Source organism: Bos mutus, chromosome 19 (assembly GCF_027580195.1).
Source record: "Bos mutus isolate GX-2022 chromosome 19, NWIPB_WYAK_1.1, whole genome shotgun sequence".
Classification (NCBI taxonomy): Eukaryota; Metazoa; Chordata; class Mammalia; order Artiodactyla; family Bovidae; genus Bos; species Bos mutus.
In genome coordinates this window covers 13585735-13605454 of record NC_091635.1, presented here as the reverse complement: position 1 = coordinate 13605454, position 19720 = coordinate 13585735, and the positions used below count along the sequence as shown (strand labels likewise).

Here is a 19720-nt window from a genome sequence, read left to right as displayed (position 1 = left end):
GGACAGGGGAGCTTGGTGTGCTGTGGTTCATGGGGTCGCAAGGAGTCAGACACGACTGAGCGACTGAACTGAACTGAACTGAACCCTCCACCTAAGTCTTTACCCCAGTAATGGGCATACTTTCCTAATATTAGCCTACGCACAAACACATAAATACAGAGTTTATTTTATAATAGTTTCATTCCGTGCATTTAGGCCTTAAGCTGCTTCGAATTTACTTTAAGGTATGCGAAGTATATAACTTTTTTCCCTAAATGGATAGCCAACTGTCCCAACTCTATCTAGTGAATCTGCCATTAGTTCTCCACGGGCTTGAAGTAACACCACGTTAGACTGTGTGTGCACGCTCAGTTGCTTCAGTCCTTCCAGTCATGCACTCTTTGTGACCCCAGGGACCACAGCCAGCCAGGCTCCTCTGTCCATGGGATTTTCCCAGCAAGAAAACTGGAGTAGGTTGCCACGCTCTCCTCCAGGGGATCTTCCCCACCCAAGGATCCAACCTGAGTCCCTGCACTGCAGGTGGATTCTTTACCACTGAGCAATGGAGGAAGCCCCCCACATGGGTCTGTATCTGGACACTATTCTGTTTCACTGATATATTTATTATGATTGCACCCATAACACTATTTTAATTATCATAACATAATAAACTTGTAAGACAAATGCCCACTCTACTCCAGTTTTTCAGAATTTTCCTGACTACACTTGAAAGTTGATTCTTTTTATTATGTTTAAAATTCGGTTCCCTTCAAAAAAAGTCTCATTGTTATTTTGATATGGCATTATACTTACAGACAATATGAGGGAAAATGATGTCTCTATAAAATGATGGTTTTTCCCACCACCATTATATGGTATAACTCTTTCATTTTTTCTGGCCTTCTTTAATATCTTCCTAAAGGGAACGTGTCATGCAAAGATGGGCTCAATAAAAGACAGAAATGGTATGGACCTAACAGAAGCAGACAATATTAAGAAGAGGTGGCAAGAATGCACAGAAGAACTGTACAAAAAAGATCTTCATGACCCAGGTAATCACGAAGGTGTGATCACTCACCTAGAGCCACACATCCTGGAATGTGAAGTCAAGTGGGCCTTAGAAGTATCACTACAAACAAAGCTAGTGGAGGTGATGGAATTCCAGTTGAGTTATTTCAAATTCTGAAAGATGATGCTGTGAAAGTGCTGCACTCAATGTGCCAGCAAGTTTGGAAAACTCAGCAGTGGCCACAGGACTGAAAAACGTCAGTTTTCATTCCAATCCCTAAGAAAGGCAATGCTAAAGAATGCTCAAACTACCACACAATTGCACTCATCTCACAGGCTAGTAGAGTAATGCTCAAAATTCTCCAAGCCAGGCTTCAACAGTATGTGAACCATGAACTTCCAGATGTTCAAGCTGGATTTAGAAAAGGCAGAGGAATCAGAGATCCAATTGCCAAAATCCGTTGGATCATGGAAAAAGCAAGAGAGTTCCAGAAAAACATCTATTTCTGCTTTATTGTCTATGCCAAAGCCAAAGTTTATTGTGGATCACAATAAACTGTGGAAAATTCTGAACGAGATAGGAATACCAGACCACCTGACCTGCCTCTTGAGAAATCTGTATGCAGATCAGGAAGCAACAGTTAGAACTGGACATGGAACAACAGACTGGTTCCAAATAGGAAAAGGAGTACGTCAAGGCTGTATATTGTCACCCTGCTTATTTAACTTATATGCAGAGTACATCATGAGAAACGTTGGGCTGGAAGAAGCACAAGCTGGAATCAAGATTGCTGGGAGAAATATCAATAACCTCAGATATGCAGATGACACTACCCTTATGGCAGAAAGTGAAGAAGAACTAAAGAGCCTCTTGATGAAAGTGAAAGAGAAGAGTGAAAAAGCTGGCTTAAAGCTCAATATTCAGAAAACAAAGATCATGGCATCTGGTCCCATCACTTCATGGCAAAGAGATGGAGAAACAGTGGAAACAGTGGCAGACTTTATTTTGGGGGGTTCCAAAATCACTGCAGATGGTGACTGCAGCCATGAAATTAAAAGATGCTTACTCCTTGGGAGAAAAGTTATGACCAACCTAGACAGAATATTAAAAAGCAGAGACATTACTTTGCCAACAAAGGTCCATCTAGTCAAGGCTATGGTTTTTCCAGTAGTCATGTATGGATGTGAGAGTTGGACTATAATGAAAGCTGAGTGCTGAAGAATTGATGCTTTTGAACTGTGGTGTTGGAGAAGACTCTTCAGAGTCCCTTGAACTGCAAGGAAATCCAACCAGTCCATCCTAAAGGAAATCAGTCCTGAATATTCACTGGAAGGACTGATGTTGAAGCTGAAACTCCAATACTTTGGCCACCTGATGGGAAGAGCTGACTCATTTGAAAAGACCCTGATGCTGGGAAAGATTGAAGGCAGGAGGAGGAGGGGACGACAGAGGATGAGATAGTTGGATGGCATCATTGACTCAATGGACATGAGTTTGAGTGAACTCTGGGAGGTGGTGATGGACAGGGAGCCCTGGCGAGCTGCAGTCCACCGGGTGGCAGATTCGGACACGACTGAACGACAACTGAACTGAAAGTTGTCTTTACGTTAGTATTTTTTTTAATACGGTAGCTGTAATGCCATGCAAATCACAGCCTTTCAGTTCCAAAATCACTTTAGATATGTAGCAGTATAGATCTCATTACCTTCTGGTCATGACCCTTTGACATAAATGATTCACGAGTCGAAAAGAAATGTACCAGCTAAAGTTTGAAGAGGGTGAAAGGTGAGCTTAGAAGGCTAGGAGAACTGGAGGTGGGAGGGGGCAGCTGGTAAGGCCTGCATTTGACCTTAAAGATTATCTCAGAAACTTGTGTACATTACTTTTTGTTGCACAGAAAAGTGGAGAAGAATGAAGTCAGTTCATTTGGTGAAGATGAGGGAATATGGGAAAACAGATGGAAGAAGGAGAATACCTTAGCTTCTTAAGTCCAAAATGTCCATCATTCATCATCCTTCCCCAGTCTATTCAATTTTGCCCTAGAAATGACTCTTCAGCCTGGTCCCCCTTCTCCCTTCCATTCTATTGTTCATCTTCTCTCCCTGATTAGTTTCAGTCTATGACAGTGTGCCTCACTCCCTTCACCCTCCACACTGCCCAGAATTATCTTCCGAAAGGAGAAGTCTCATCATGCCACTCCACTTCTTGCCTTAAAGAGCGGATCCACTACTGGATCCACGTGTCCTCCTGCAGGGGAGGCTCCTGGCTCTTTTCTTTAGCTGCTGAGGTGCTCCTGCTCAGTCATGTCTGACTCTTTTTCGACCTCATGGACTGTAGCCTGCCAGGCTTCTCTGTCCATGGGATTTTCCAGGCAAGAATACTGGAGTGGGTTGTCATTTCCTACTCCAGGGGATCTTCCCGACCCAGGGATCGAACCCACATCTCCTGCATTGGTAAGCGGATTCTTTACCACTCCATCACCTAGGAAGCCTCATTCCTTTACCTGCTATACAAAACCCTTCACACTCTGTTCCAGTCATCCTCTTCAGCCTTCTGTCTCCTGCCCTCTACCCCCACAGACACCTCATTATAGGATGTGCCTTGCTCTTCTCTCTCTTTGAAATACCATTTCTCAACTTCTGCCCACCCTTCAGAAAGATTATCCTCAAATGTCCCCTCCTCTGGACAGCCTGCACTGCCTCCATCCCTCCCCCAGCCAAGCTCTTGGAGTCACTTTGTCTTCTGAGTCATACCTCTATTATAGCATTCCTGGAATCATAATACCTCTTCATATGTCTCCTCAACCATACGAGGAAGGCAGGGGCGATGTTAATTCATGTCTGAGTTCCCATTGCCTAGTATAGTGATTAGCACAAAATAGACATGGATAGATGTATGGACGGATGTATGCATGAATGGATGTTAACTTGGATGAATGGATGGAGAATAGTAGAGAATTTAGAAGTAACCCTGCGAAGATCAAAGAGAGACACCAGAGGGAGCTGAAACACCACAATAAAGAAGTGGGAGGGAGGGCCAAAGACAGCTACAAGCTCTGGGGTGAGCGGCGCGCAATAGGCGAGCATCACGCAACTGGAACCGCCCACCCACCTGTGCATCCCCTTATCCTCCTTCCTAGACTGTGTTAGAGCTCACCCACCGCCCCCACCACCCCCGTAGCCTCCAATGCCACCGAGAAAGCAAACAAAGGGGAGGGAACCCCTGCAGGGTGCTTGATGCAGGGAGCCAATCAGAATGCTTTAATCTCCTGGAAGGCGGGCGCCTTCTTTTGAGGGTGCCCAGTCAGTTCCTAAACTGGTGCGGAGGGGCGGAGAGATGGGCGGGAGGAGCAGGGTGTAGAGACCGCGCGCGGGGAGGGATCCCTCGGCAGGGGTGGGGATGGAGGGCGGAGGGGGGCGGGCGGAGCCAATCAGCGCGCGTGCCTGTGAGGAGAGGGAGGGCAGTGCCGTGGCGCGCGCGATCCGGGCTGACGCATCTGGACTCCATTCCCCAGATCCAAGTTGGGAGGGGGGAAGGAGAGGCGGGGGTAGTGGAGAGCGCGCGGGGGCGCGCGTGCGCAGTGGCGCGGGGAGGAGCAGGGACCTGGCAGCGGGCTAGGAGGCTGTGAGCTCTCCGCGAACCGGGCGGGCGGCGGGCGCGCGCACCATGGGGGAGAAACCCGGGACCAGGTAAGAGAGGTGGGGCCATTCGGCGGGACGTGGGCGGCGGCACCGGGCGGGTGCCGGGACGGTCCCCAGGCAGGAACACCGGGGAGAGAATCCGGGGGCCGGACGCCTGGGTCCCTAGGGGACAGCCATCCGGGGCCGCACGCCTAGGTCCTCGAGGATAATGAGGGGAAGGCATGCCACAGCCCCTGCAGAAAGCGAGGGCTGAATATCAAGAAACCTGCATCGGGGTTTTCGCAGAGATGTGGGGGGCCGGACGACTGGGTTCTCCGGTGCAGCCTGCGTTGCAGGGGCGGAGGAATGAGCAGGTGGCCGGCCCGGAGGGGACGGGTGTGGGCAGACTAGATGCTGGGGCGGGATCCCCCCAAGACTCGTGCCCAGCCACTTGAAAGCCTCCTATCCAGTACCCCACAGGCAGTCGGGCTGCCCCCACCGGTCCCAAGGGTCGGGTGGCTCTGCTTCCAAACTTCTGCTTTCCCCCGGGTTGCTAGGAGCAACAGCTTCATTTTGGGGGAGCAAAGAGTGCTTGGCGACCCTCCCCAATTCTGGGCCTTATCCCTCTTCCCGTGAGTGAGGGGAGGCTGTATCTGCCCAGGGCACGCCATCCACTCCCCGGATGTTTTCTGTGCAATCGAGGCTCCTTCCTTCCACTGACACCCCGAGTTCTCTTTTTTGGTCTCTAGCAAAATCCACTTCCTGTTGTGACCCAACACCTCCGGGGGTGAATGCCTGAGTCTCTGGGGAGCAGGAGCAAAAGAGGAAAAAGATTGGGGCTATTTGCTTCTCTCCAGAGAGGATCAGAAAGGGGGGCCTGGTTCTGAGCTGTCACTTGTTCTGCAAAACATTTTACCAGCCCCACAGCTCCCCAACCATAGAGTAGGAAATCACAGGTTCCCGAGCACCCAGTCGACTGATACTGGCGAGGTGATCAGAGGGAGCACTGGTGTCCTGGATTAGGGGTTAAACACAGCAAAAGGGGAAGTCGCTGACTTGAGGGAGGCCCCAGATTTCCGTTATGTGGTTCAGGGAGGGGGACAGATGGACCACACGGGGACTGCTGACTTGGCACAATTCCTCCTACCTCCATCAAATTCTGGGCCACAGGAAATGGAGAGAATAGCAGGAAGTGTGATGGGGCATCTGCTTCTGCTGCACCCCCCTCCCCCCGACCCACTGGGCACCTCTCAGGTCACCCCGACACTCCGCCTTCTTGGCCAGCCTCAGTGTACACATGCTTACTCCTCCCTAGCCGGCAGGAGGTTGGCTGGGTTAGGATCCAAAGGGCAGGTGCCCTGCAGCTGCTTCAGGGCAATTATTCCAGAACCACACTCCAGTTGTCCAACGGACTGTGGCTGTCCCAACCCTCTGCCAAGGACTCCTAATAGGAAGAAACACTGGGACAGAGAGGAAAACCAGAAGCAAAGGGGAGGGAGAGCTGAAGGCTGCCACAGCAGTCAGCCCCCAGGTGGGGACAAGAGATAGGGTGCTTATCCTAGTTCCCACCATACCAGTGTCTACCCTCCTTTCCTGGATGGGGGTACCTGGGGGCCTCTGTACCCTATGCCTTATGGTCTTTGGATAGCTTGGCCTTCTGGGAAGAAGGGGCATGTGACGTTACAGTGGATGGGCCAGGTGGCAGGATTTTAGTTTCTACTACCTGGGGACCCTTCCCAGGTGTCACTGCTGAGGCAGACTGGATTGGTAGGAGTAAGGTGGGGCAGCAAAGAACAGGCCCACAAGTGGCCAGGGCACAGGGGTTGCCAGACATCTCCCTATCCTCCCAGCAGTGGGTGGAGTCCAGGCTTAGACCTTTTCAGCAACCAGAAAGCGAAATCTCCTTCACTCCAACAAACATAATGCCAAGAACAGAGGCAGGATAGTACAATCATTTAGTGATGAAGAGCCAGAGTACCTCTGTCTGTACCCGAATTCCACCATTTACACTCTCCGTGACCTCAGGCAAAATACTTGACCTCTCCTGGGCTTCAGTTTCCTCACCTGTAAAATAGGAATATTAGGACCTCCATCACTGGGTTGCTAAGAGTATTAAATGCGATAACACATCCGAAACACTTGCAACGCTACAGGGCATGAACCATTCACCCAATAAATGTTAGGAAGCATCATGGTGTCTGGCTTATGGCTGGAACTATGCTGGGGATGCCTAAATCGGTAAGGCCTCTGCTGCTCACAGTCTCGTGAAACAGATACACAGCTAACTGCATGTTATCACACTACATGTGTGCTAAGTCACTCAGTCGTGTCCAGTTCTTTGTGACCCCACGGCCTGCAGCCCACCTGGCTCCTCTGTCCATGGGATTCTCCAGGCAAGAATACTGGAGTGGGTTGCCATGCCCTCCTCCAGGGGATCTTCCTGACCCAGGGATCGAACCCTTGTCTCTTACCTCTCCTGCATTGGCAGGCGGGTTCTTGACCACTAGCACCACCTGGGAAGCCCTATCACACTACAGGTGAAGCATAAACAAGGTGTGACAGAAACCCCAAAAAAGGGAGTGACTAGAGTGGGGCTGGATCTACTTTCTAAAGGAGGTGACATCTGAGCTGGGCCTTGAAAGACAAATAACCTTTTAAGCTGCTGAGATCAGAGACAGGGACAGTTGGAGGTTAATGGAGAGTAGGGTCACACTTAGGAACTGCCCATAATAGAAATCAATTTAGAGCCATTGCTCTTTCCAGTACTCCAGCTCTTGTGGGAGGTGGAGACCAGAGATGGAAAGAGGGAGAGGTCTTATACAACCTGCAACCTGCCCATTCAGGTCCCCCTGGAGGAGATCCTCTGGGAAGAGCCTGAGCAGTTCCTCTGGCAACCGGAGGCCATTGCCAGGGGAGGAGGGGAACTAGTGAGGGTGGAGCAAGGGTGTTGCCATGGCAACCAGCTTGGAGGGGCTGCCATGCTGGGAATATTAAGGACTTGTGGTTACCTGTCCTTCTGGGGAGAAGTGGGACGGGGTAGGGCTGGGTAAAGCCCCAAAGCCGCCAGGGAATCTCGGGTGAGCTCTGCCTTCTCAGGCCAGGGAGGGACAAGGTCCTGGCACTGGGGTCCCTGCTGAGTCTGAGGCAGGCAGTGGGTTTCCCTTTCTGTTTTGTTAGGGTCTTCAAGAAATCGAGTCCTAACTGCAAGGTGAGTCTCCCACAGCGCTTCTCCTCCCAACCCTCCCTGGGCCCTCACAAGGCCTGGCCTGCCCCTAGACGATCCCCAACCCCAAGCTCCCCACTTCCTGTGACAGCTAAGAGCCGACTTCCTTCCCTCCTGAAGCCCCTGGCCGCAAAGGCCTAAGCCAGCCACAGGGCTGGGTGGGGACAGGCTGGGGTCCTAAGTGAGACTCAGGGGGAGGGGCCAGAAGCCCAGGCCTGGAGCCCTCACAGGGGCCAAGCCAGGATGCCTCCCCCAGGCTATGGCCTGTTTATCCGAGGTCCTTGAGGGTATCTGGTGAGGCTCTCTAACCACCTGCCTAGGGCCAGGTTCTCCTGGACACACAGACACACCCAACCCACCTGGAACCGGTATTAGGGAGCAGTTAAAAAGCCTCAAGTTCAGCTAGTTGGGGGAAAGCCCACCACTCTCCTCTTGCAACCCTACAAAAACCCAGAGAAACTCTTTCAGAGACCCCCAGCCTGGGAGGCCCAGGGGCAGGGCAGCCACTTTTGAGGGCTCTGAAGCCCTGCCAGCCCCCTACCCAGTTTTCCTGTGACCCTTCTGCGTCCTCAGCTCACCGTGTACCTGGGCAAGCGGGACTTTGTAGACCACCTGGACAAAGTGGATCCTGTAGGTAAGTAAGAGTGCCCAGACGGGAGCATCATGTCCCCTAAGACAGGAAGCAGTTCCTGGGCCCAGGAATGGAGAGGCCCTGACAGGAACTGCACTCCTGTGTCCCCTTCCCCAGATGGTGTGGTGCTAGTGGACCCGGACTACTTGAAGGACCGCAAAGGTACCGGCCCCGAGGCCAGGGGCTTGAGGGAAGGGAGTCAGGAAGGTGGGGCTGGCGCTGAGACGGGCCCCAAGGAGACAGCTGGGGAGCTGAGTCGAAAGCCAGGAGCGGGGTGAGATTCAGGCCGGTGCTATGCTGCCGAGGAAGGAGCAGCTGCTGCTACGAACTGGGGGGACTTTAGGAGGGGGGCTCCTGACCACCCCGCCTTGCCCTCCCTTGCTAGTGTTTGTGACCCTCACCTGCGCCTTTCGCTATGGCCGCGAAGACCTGGACGTGCTGGGCTTGTCCTTCCGCAAAGACCTGTTCATCGCCAACTACCAGGCCTTCCCCCCAACACCCAACCCACCCCGGCCCCCCACCCGCCTGCAGGAGCGGCTGCTGAGGAAGCTGGGCCAGCATGCCCACCCCTTTTTTTTCACAGTGAGGATGCCCCCACCCTCTGTAGAGCAAGGGGTCCGGGACTGTGTTGGGGGGCAGGGGTGAGGCACCTGTTACAAGGTCTGGGAATAACACTGTGGGACCCTAGACCCCCAGATCCCTTCAGGGCCACCCTGCACTCTTAGCCTCTCTGCCTCTTCCCTGGGCCCCCCTCTGTTTTCCTTTCTCATCCCCAGGAGTCCTTCTCCAGCCTCTTAAGTTGAGATTGGGAGGAAGATTTGGGGACTTTCTGGAAGAACTGAACTCTTTTCCTCTGCCACAGATACCCCAGAACCTGCCCTGCTCCGTCACCCTGCAGCCAGGCCCAGAGGATACGGGGAAGGTACGGGAGGAAAAGTGTCCAGCAGGAGCCAGGGGCACACCTGAGGCAGGCCGGGGTGCTGAGGAGACATTAGGGTGGGACTCAGGGCAGGGAAATATGCCCCATGGCGGTGGCCCTGTGGAATGGGCGCGGCCCCTGTCCCCGTGCGATACTGCCTCCTGCTCTTGACCTATGAGGGGAGAAGGGCTCACCTTGCACAGCCCAGACCAAGCCCAGGCCGGAGCTAGGCCTCGGGGAGGCAGAGGGAGACCCAGGCCCTAGGCTCCTCAGACCAAGAGTCCTTGCCCAAGGCGAGGGAAGCAGAAAGAAGGGAGTGGTGGCAGGGACCTTGTGTAAGATGTGACCTTTTCTATCCCCCTTGAGGCCTGCGGGGTAGACTTTGAGATTCGAGCCTTCTGCGCCAAATCACTAGAAGAGAAAAGCCACAAACGGTGAGGGAAGCAACCTCCCCTCGGGCCTGACCCGGACCCCTGTGGAAGGTGGGAACCAGTGTCTGACCCTCCGAAGACTGACCCTCTCACCGCTCACCCCCTGCCCCCAGGAACTCTGTGCGTCTGGTGATCCGAAAGGTGCAGTTTGCCCCAGAGAAACCCGGTCCCCAGCCTTCAGCTGAAACCACACGCCACTTCCTCATGTCTGACCGGTCCCTGCACCTGGAGGCTTCACTGGACAAGGAGGTGGGGTGGCGACACGTGCTGCAGTGCAGGCCCTGGGGGGAGGGCTGGAACCACAGGGTGGGATGATGTTTTCAAAGGAGGTCACCTTTGAGGGTGGGCTTGGGTACCGGCTGGGAGGAGGCCCAGCCCTGTGTGTGTGGCTGGGGTGAGGAGGGGGGCGTGCTAATAACAGGACCAGTGAAAACACCCAATTAACCTGACCCCTTCCCCTCAAAAGCTGTACTACCATGGGGAGCCCCTCAATGTCAATGTCCACGTCACCAATAACTCCACCAAGACTGTCAAGAAGATCAAAGTCTCTGGTAGGAGGTGGGGGTTGGAAGGGGGCCTTACGGTGGTCGGGGGTGGTGGGCAGTTTCTGCCAGTGTGGCCTCAAGCATCAGCTCAGCCCCAGGACAGAGCCCACTTTGGGAGACCCACAGGGCTCAAAAACCTCAGGCTGTCTGTCCTGGGATGAGATGGAGGGGCAGTGCGGGTCCTCAGAGGGGCCGAGGCAGTGACAGCCTGGGGCCTGGGTCTGGAGCTAGGTAGGGGGTTGTCTGTACCCCATGCCCAGCGGCTTGGCACCCAGTCCCTTCCCCCCACAGTGAGACAGTACGCCGACATCTGCCTCTTCAGCACCGCCCAGTACAAGTGCCCCGTGGCTCAGGTCGAACAAGAGTGAGTAGCAAAACAGCCCTGGGAAGGGTGGGCCCTGGGAACGTGGGGGCGTGGGTGGTTCTTCTCAAACTGCCTCAGCTTACTAGGGCATTCCCTCCAGTCTGAGGGTGGCTCTGAGCTGCCCGTTTTCTTGAGCAGGTTGAGCCAAAACCTACCCCTTGTGACCCGTGCCCGCAGAGAGGAGGGGCTGGTGATGGGGAGAAGCTGCTGCGGGTGGGAGCTGCCCCCTTGCCCCGCCGGCCCCCTCAGAGCCTCCCTCTCGTCCCCACCCTGCAGTGACCAGGTATCGCCCAGTTCCACGTTCTGTAAGGTGTACACCATAACCCCGCTGCTCAGCAACAACCGGGAGAAGCGCGGCCTCGCTCTGGATGGGAAGCTCAAGCACGAGGACACCAACCTGGCGTCCAGCACCATGTGAGGGGCAGTCGGCGGGGAGGGGCAGTGGCTGCAGGGCAGGAAACTAGACACCCGTTCTGTGCGGCTGTCCCCGGGGCCAGGGCTCTGTCACTGAACAGATCCCAAACACCTCTCCCGTTCTCGGAGGCCAGACAAATCAGATACAGGACAGAACATGTAGCGTGTTTAGTGACAGGTGTTAAGGAGAAAATGCAAGCCCGACATGGGAGATATAAAAGGGGAGGGTGGTAGGAGGGATGGGGAGGCCTGATCCAGGTGGATTCTGGGTGAAGATACCAAGGGAGTAGGTAATGTGGATGTGCAGGGCAGGAGCGCTCCAGGCAGAGGGTACCACAGGCACAAAGACCCTGAGGTGGACCACCCGGGTGTCTGAGGCAGGCCCTCTAGGGGAAACAGCTTCATAAAGTAGGGGCTGGATTTCACCCCTCCACACAACTACACACAGCAAGCCTTGGAGGCCAGCCTGGAAGCCGGAAGTGGGGTCAGAGGGCTGATGGAGAGCAAGACAGTGCAGGGTGGCTGGGTTGCAAGGACTTGAGCTTTTACTGAGAGAGGGATGAGAAGGACCACAGCAGGGTACTTTACGTGACATGACCATGCTGGTGTCTGCAGTCCTGCCTCATGGGGGCCCTGGGGTGGGCAGTGGGCAGAGCAGTGGGCTCTGGTCCAACCCCTTCCCCCAATTGCAGTGTGAAGGAGGGTGCCAACAAGGAGGTGCTGGGGATCCTGGTGTCCTACAGGGTCAAGGTGAAGCTGGTGGTGTCTCGAGGCGGGTGAGTGCTGGGCTGGGGGAGCCTGGGGGTGGGGGTGTGGCGCAGGGGTCTCCTCTGGCTCTGCACTATCATCTCTTCTTGCCACCTCTCCCCCAACCCCAGGGACGTCTCAGTGGAGCTGCCATTTGTTCTCATGCACCCCAAGCCCCATGATCACATCGCCCTTCCCAGGCCCCAGTCAGGTGAGCCTGCCACCCACCCAAGCCCACAAAGGGAGGGTCTGGAGCAAGGCCAGCAGAGAGGAAAGCTGGTCCTTTTAGCACCCACCCACCCCCCGACTCTCCTCCCCTCAGCTGTTCCTGAAACAGATGCCCCCGTGGACACCAACCTCATTGAATTCGAAACCAAGTAAGAGACTCAGGCCCCACCCCTTCAAGCTTTGACTCTCTGGACAGATTCCTGTAACATTCAGATCTACCCTGTTTTTTTCCCTTTGGGAGGCGGGATGGTTGAAGCATCCAATTGAGAGGACTTAGGCTAATGAGCTGCCAACTACCACCCCTTCTCTGTCCCTTCTGCAAACATCTCCAGTCCCAAGGCTGCTCCGGTGCCTGTCTCTGGGAGGGGGGGACTGGGAGGTGGAGGAGGCCGCGGTCTGGGGCCCCCACCTCACCCCCTCCTCTCTACCACCAAGCTATGCCACAGACGACGACATCGTGTTTGAGGACTTTGCCCGGTTGCGGCTCAAGGGGCTGAAGGAGGAGGACTATGACGACCAGTTCTGCTAGGAAGGGAGGCTGGAAGAAGGGAGTGGATGGCGGGGCGGGGGACAGGTGGAGGCAGGACCAAGACCCCCACTGTCACTGAGGGGGATCCCAGTCCCTCTTCCCTTCCCCTCCACCCACCAGCTTCCTCGACCAACCCCTCCCCCCCTCCCTGCCCCACCCCCCACCAGATACGCACTGGACCCAGCTCTTGTGGAACATGGGCATTAATTTTTTGACTTTAGCTGTGCTTCCCCAATCCCCCAGTGGGTGGCAAGCTGTGTTCACACCTCAATTTTTTGGAGGGGGAGCCGAAGAGGAGTGATAGTAGGAAAAGAGGGGGAAAGCACTCCCACATTCAACCTCACACCGACACCCCCTCCTGTCACTCTCTCTGCCTCGCATTCCTTCAGGATGAGACCCTTTGGGGGGCAAGACCACTTCGTTATTTCTGAGCATAAAGAAGAAAATAAACCTTTTAATAGGCCGGAGTGTGTGTGTTTTCTGAGCGGCGTTCAAGGAGCGCACAGTGTGCTCACCCGTGATTGTCAGCTGTGGGTGAGGACTCAGTCCCTTCTCTGCACCCACGTGGCACCTGGCCCACAGGCTGTCAATAAACATTTACAGAATGGCTGAACTGTACCTGTGCCCCAAGGTGAACACAGAAACTTGATTTGGTCAGTCCCGACTCAAAGGCAGTTTGATAAAGCCACAGAGCAAACTCTCTCATTTACAGATGGAATACCAACTCACTTTCCCACAGACTAGATGCTTGTGGGAGGTGGGCAGGGCAGGCCCGTCCCTGTTGGGGCTGACATACACAACCACGGGGTGACCTGTTGTGACTGAGCTGTTTCCACTGATCTGTGTGGCTGCTCCCACTGTCCGTTCCTGGGGCTCGGCAGGGCCACAGCTGCAGGCAGGAGCTTCATGACTGACATCTCTGTGGAGCCTGGTACTTAAACTGTCACACAGAAGCCAAGGCTTCAGCCAAAGGCAGTCGTGCTGCTGTGGACAAGTCCAAGAAGCTACAGCCCACCGCTGCTCCTCTGACGCTCGTCGGGGACTCCCAGAGGCTCAGCCCAAGCCCCTGGCTGGGCTGGAGGGAGGGAGTGATACTCCCGACATCCCTCACCCCCACCACCCACCCCCACTCCTGCAGTCCAACCTTCCTTTTTCTCTTAAGCCTCATTCATTCGTCCCATGAACCATCTTGATTTAAATGCCCATCATATGCTAAGGATAGTACAGGGATGGCAGTGATCAAAACAACCTTGAAATCATTACAATTGCTCCGAAGGAGAAATGCAGCAGCTAGGGAGCTCTGACTGAGGCAAGGGCTGGAGACTGATCTCCCTGGAGGTGGTGGTGACCTTGGAACAGAGCCCTGGAAGATGAGGAGGAAGCCAGTATCCCAGGCAACAGTAACACCATGTGTGAGGGCAGCGGGAACAGAGCACATTTCAGAGGCTGAAAGAGGCCAGAGGGACTGGGACAGAGACATCCGGGGGCAAAGCAGTTCCAGATGAGGCCGGTGAGGCAATGGGGCCCCCCCTACCGGCCTTTAGAGGCTCAGTGGTAAAGAATCCGCCTGCCAATGTGGGAGATGCGGGTTCGATTCCTGGGTTGGGACGATCCCCCTGGAGGAGGAAATGGCAACCCATTCCAGTACTCTTGCCTGGAAAATTCTGTGGACAGAGGAGCCTGGCTGCAGCCCATGGGGTCACAGTCAGTCACAGAGTCAGACAACAACAAAGCATACATGCACGCACATGGCTCATGAAACCTAATTAAATCATGATTTACCCACAGGCTTTAAGTGCCCCCAGAATGCCAGTGACCTTGCTTACCTCTCCACAGTAGCAGTCTATTTGCACACGCTGGTCGTCTTCACACGGAGGAACTGCCATCATCCCTCTGACTCCGGAAACCTGCTCCTTAACCTCGGAGCTCTTGGCCTGTGGACCTCACAGCTTTTCAGGTGAATCCGAATCCTCTGGGGTGCACGATAAAGACACAGAGTCCTAGGCTTCCACCTTCCCCAATTCTGATTCAGTTGGTCCCAGGAGGAATCCATGAATCAGGATTTTGAATTAGAACACAGTTTGAGAAACAAGGTCTTTTTTCTTTTAGCTTAAAAACATTTTTAATGCTTTTAAGAAAGTGAAACATGCACATAGTTAAAAAAAAAAAATCCGCAGGGAAGATAAGCTTCCTTCCTGCCCTTGACCCCTAGCCTCCCATTCCTCATTCCCAGAGGCAGTCAGTATCACCAGTTCCTTGATTATTCTTCCAAAGACATTCTTCAGACACAGTTATACCCATATAACCTATATTTCTCCCTTATTTTAAATATAGATAACAGTAAACAGAACTGGACATGGAACAACAGACTGGTTCCAAATAGGAAAAGGAGTACGTCAAGGTTGTATATTGTCACCCTGCTTATTTAACTTATATGCAGAGTACATCATGAGAAACGCTGGGCTGGAGGAAGCACAAGCTGGAATCAAGATTGCCCAGAGAAATATCAATAACCTCAGATATGCAGATGACACCACCCTTATGGCAGAAAGTGAAGAAGAACTAAAGAGCCTCTTGATGAAAGTGAAAGAGGAGAGTGAAAAAGTTGGCTTAAAGCTCAACATTCAGAAAACTAAGATCATGGCATCCGGTCCCATCATTTGAGGCAAACAGATGGGGAAACGGTGGAAACAGCGGCTGACTTTATTTTTTCAGGCTCCAAAATCACTGTAGATGGTGATTGCAGCCATGAAATTAAAAGATGCTTACTGCTTGGAAGGAAAGTTATGACCAACCTAGACAGCATATTAAAAAGCAGAGACATTACTTTGCCAACAAAGGTCTGTCTAGTCAAGGCTATGGTTTTTCCAGTGGTCATGTATGGATGTGAGAGTTGGACTGTGAAGAAGGCTGAGTGCCGAAGAATTGATGCTTTTGAACTGTGGTGTTGGAGAAGACTCTTCAGAGTCCCTTGAACTGCAAGGAGATCCAACCAGTCCATCCTAAAGGAGATCAGTCCTGGGTGTTCATTGGAAGGACTGATGTTGAAGCTGAGACTCCAGTATTTTGGCCACCTGATATGAAGAGCTGACTCATTTGAAAAGACCCTGATGCTGGGAAAGTTTGAGGGCAGGAGGAGAAAGGGATGACAGAGGATGAGATGGTTGGATGGCATCACCGACTCAATGGACGTGAGTTTGGGTGAACTCCGGGAGTTGGTGATGGACAGGGAGGCCTGGCGTGCTGCGGTTCATGGGGTCTCAAAGAGTCGGACATGACTGAGAGACTGAACTGAACTGAACAGCATACTATGCACTCTTCTACACCTGGCTTTTTCCCTTAGTCATGCAACTAGAAGAACATTCCTTTAGCAATCCATATATATCTATCTCATTCTTCATTTATTTATACATTTGGTTGCATCAAGCCTTAGTTGTGGCACATGGGCTCTTGGTTGCAATACACGGGGTTTAGTTGCCCTGTAGTATGTGCGATCTTAGGTCTCTGACCAGCGATCAAACTTGCGCCCCCTGCACTGGAAAACAGATTCTTAACCATTGGGCCACCGTGGAAGTCCTAGATCTCCCTCATTGCTTTAAAGAGTCACCTGGCTTCCACTGCCTAGATGTCATTTACTTTTCAGTTGTCTATCAGTGAATACGAAGGATGTCCACTCTTGCTAATTCAAACACTATTACAATAATTATCCTTGAAGATATGTCTTTTTTCACATGCAAAGTGCATATGTAGAACAAACTGTTAAAAGTAGAATTGGTGGGGGAATTCCCTGGGTGTCCAGTGGTTAAGACTCCTCGCACTTTCACTGCCGAGGGTCCACTTTCAATCCCTGGTAGGGGAACTAAGATCCCACAAGCCGCAAAACACGACCAAAAAGAAAAAGTAAAATTGGTGGGTCAAAGAGGGTGAGCATCAATACTATATATAAAACAGATAACCAACAAGGACCTAATGTACAGCACAAGGAACACACTCAGTACCTTGTAATAACCTAATATAAAGGAAAAGAATCTGAAAAAGTATATATAGGTGACACAGTGGTAAAGAAACCACCTGACAATGCAGGAGACATAGGTTCAATCCCTGGGTTGGGAAGATCCCCTGGAGAAGGAAACAGCAACCTGCTCCAGCACTCTTGCCTGGAAAATCCCATGGACAGAGGAGCCTGGTGCGTTAATGTCCGTGGGGTTGCAAAAAAAGTCAGACATGACTTAGCAACTAAACAACAAGGATATAAGAACTCTTGTGGTGCAAGACGTAGCCCCAAAAAAGTATACATACAAAAAAGTGTATGTGTATTTAAAGTGTGTGTATATATATATATATGTATAATTGAATCACTTTTCTGTACACCTGAAACTAACACAACATTATAAATCAACCACACTCCTATCAAAATTTTTTTTTTAATGAGAGAAAAAAGGGTGAGCATCTTTTTGATCCCTGGGTCAAGAAGCTCCCCTGGAGAAGGAAATGGCAACCAACTCCAGTATTCGTGCCTGGAGAATCCCATGGACAGAGGAGCCTGGTGGGCTACAGTCCCTGGGGTCACAAGGAGTCAGACACAACTTTACCAACTAAAGAACAACAACAAAATTGTTGACTACATATTACGATTTAAAAACCCATGAATTTTAAATTGTAATATGTAGTCAGGTACAATCACTTTTTTTTTTTTTTTTAATAGCTTCTTGGTTTTTTGTCACAAAATTCTTGCCCCTTCGGTTTTCTCACAATTTAATACTTCCTTTTCTTTCCAGACGAAACTTCAAGATCATCATATCACCCACCATCTCAGCAGCTTCAAATGTTCCTCCTTTCACAAAACACACTCTCAAACCCTACCCTTGGCTCTGCCTAACCAACACCTCACCCTTCTCCGCTCCAACACGGGGTTGCTGAGGCACTGCCAGAGAAAAACTGCACAACCACAGTTACTTGTTCATTCATCACATTTTTTTGCCCATGCTGTGTGGCATGTGGGATCTTAGTTCTTCTCACCAGAGCCCCCTGAGCTGGAAGCCCAGAGACTTAACCACTGGACCATGGACTTAACCACAAGTCCCTCAAGAAATATTTTTAACACATCCTAGGTGCCAACACCATGTTAAGCGATGGGTACAGACCTGGGCCACTACAAACTTATAGCTTCTAACCTCAGCTGGGCTCTCAATACCTGATAACTCCCAGTCCCCCTCCCCTCCATGTCCCTGATCACCTCCTTTCTCCTTCTCCCACCCTACTCACTTATTTTTCAAACCTTTCTCACGTTCAGAGTGATTTCTCCCCCACTCTTCACAGAGATTAGGCTCTAAGGGATAAATGAATCCCATCTCCTACCGACAAGCACTGACACTGTTTCTCCTACACCACCTGCCTCCTCCCGGGCCAGGCTAATCCCTCCATCTGTGCTCAGATCACGCCCCTCCCAACTCCTCTGAGACCCTGATTCAGCAAAATGGCCCCAGCTCGTCAACCTCTGCCTCTCTCTCTACTGATTCTTCCTCCGTGGTAAATAAACCCGCACAGGTCTCTTTCATTAAAGGAAGAAAGGGAGAGAAGAAGGAAGGAAGGAAAGAAGGGAGAGAGAAAGAAAGAAAACCGAAGAAAAAAGCATTCCTCCACACTGGGGGCTCTTTCACAGTAAAGTATTTCTCGAGTTTTTCCTCTCTCACTTTTCATGTTCATTTAATTTTTATTTTCAAAGCTGTATACACACACAGTGGAAGGAGTCAGATACAACTACGAGGCCTATCACAATAAAAAGTAAGCCCCTTCCCTCTCTCCAATTTCTTTCTCCTCACAGGCAACCACTCTCACCTCATCTAGATGTTTCTTTTGGTATTTACTCCGTATCTCCAAACAACAAGTTCATTTTGCTACTTCTTCATGCTTCCTGCCATGTAAGGTGAAGTCTGAGCCCCTTTCACCATCCCCGCTGCTCCAGCATGGGATACTCTCTCAAGAGCATTCTGTCAACATTCAGGATTTATTGCAAATGTTCTCTGGAGCTGCACTATGTGGTGTGTTCTGATTACCCTTCTCTACTTGCACAACTGTTTCCCCTGAACAACTGTCATCTTTAAAAGTTGTTTATTCTCTGAATTTATCATTAATTCTGCACTATATTCTCCTCCAAAAGAAATCTATGTATCCTCTCAATTCATTCAAAACAAAACAGATGTGATCTCTGTCTCCTTGAAAAAAAAAGCCGTCTAACTTGGGTCTAACTCTAGTCACCTTCTGAGAAGCATACTTGGGAGACAAACTTGAGACCCTGTACATATCAAAATGTCCTTATTCTGTCTTTGTTATTTATAGTTGAGCTGTTGTGACAGTCTAGATATCCCCCAAAATCTAATCTATTCTCCCATGGTGTTAGAAAAATATTGATAGTCAACCACTTAAGTAAGGACTGGATTTCTCCAAACCCTGGAGCTGATGTGAGACCACATGACTGAGTTTTCTTCAAAGGAATGTAAGTAAAAATTACATGGGCCACTCCCTAGCCAGATGTCTGAGACAGGTGTGCCTCCTCCATGCTTTCTCTTCTGCCTTCCTGCCAGCTGCAATCCACGGACGGCAGCAATCCAGTTATGACACTGCCGACAGCAACGCCCCAGAGCAGTGTTTCCCAATGTTTACTGTGCACACAGAGCATCTGGGGATCTTCAAACACAGATACTGATGCAGTGGGTCTTGGCGGGGCCTGAGAGTCTGCTTTTCTAACAAGCATCTAGGTGGTGACGCCAATCCTATGGCCTGAAAAAACAGATTTTTTAATTAATATATTTATTTGACTATGCTGTGTCTTGGTTGCAGCATGTGGGCTCTTTAGTTGTGGCATGTGAACTCTTAGTTGAGGCATGTGGGATCTAGTTCCCTGACCAGGGATTGAACCTTGGCCCCCTAAATTGGGAGTAAGGACTACTTAGCCACTAGACCACCAGGGAAGTTCCATGAAAACCATACTTTTGAGCATAAGAGCCTAAAGGATGGCAGAGCTGCACTGCTAGCCTTGGTCTCTGTCTGATTTGTGGAAAATACTGAACTACCCACAATG

At 51.5% G+C, this 19720-nt stretch overlaps 1 protein-coding gene across 2 annotated transcripts; it reads left to right on the top strand.

Annotated features, from left to right (window-relative positions):
• Window positions 1-4542: 4542 nt before the first annotated feature.
• Window positions 4543-13102, top strand: ARRB2 (arrestin beta 2). 2 transcript variants are annotated; one of them, XM_070389339.1, is made up of 15 exons: window positions 4543-4677; window positions 7786-7816; window positions 8405-8465; window positions 8580-8624; window positions 8848-9044; window positions 9325-9384; window positions 9748-9815; window positions 9926-10061; window positions 10279-10363; window positions 10649-10721; window positions 10998-11135; window positions 11828-11911; window positions 12014-12093; window positions 12172-12259; window positions 12546-13102. In XM_070389339.1, exons 1-15 carry the CDS (start codon window positions 4655-4657, stop codon window positions 12637-12639), a joined length of 1263 nt encoding a protein of 420 aa, XP_070245440.1. In that variant the 5' UTR covers window positions 4543-4654; the 3' UTR covers window positions 12640-13102. The 2 variants fall into 2 exon arrangements, with proteins under 2 accessions (XP_070245440.1, XP_070245441.1); XM_070389340.1 differs by having other exon boundaries at window positions 4552-4677; window positions 12205-12259.
• The last annotated feature ends 6618 nt before the right edge of the window (window positions 13103-19720 follow it).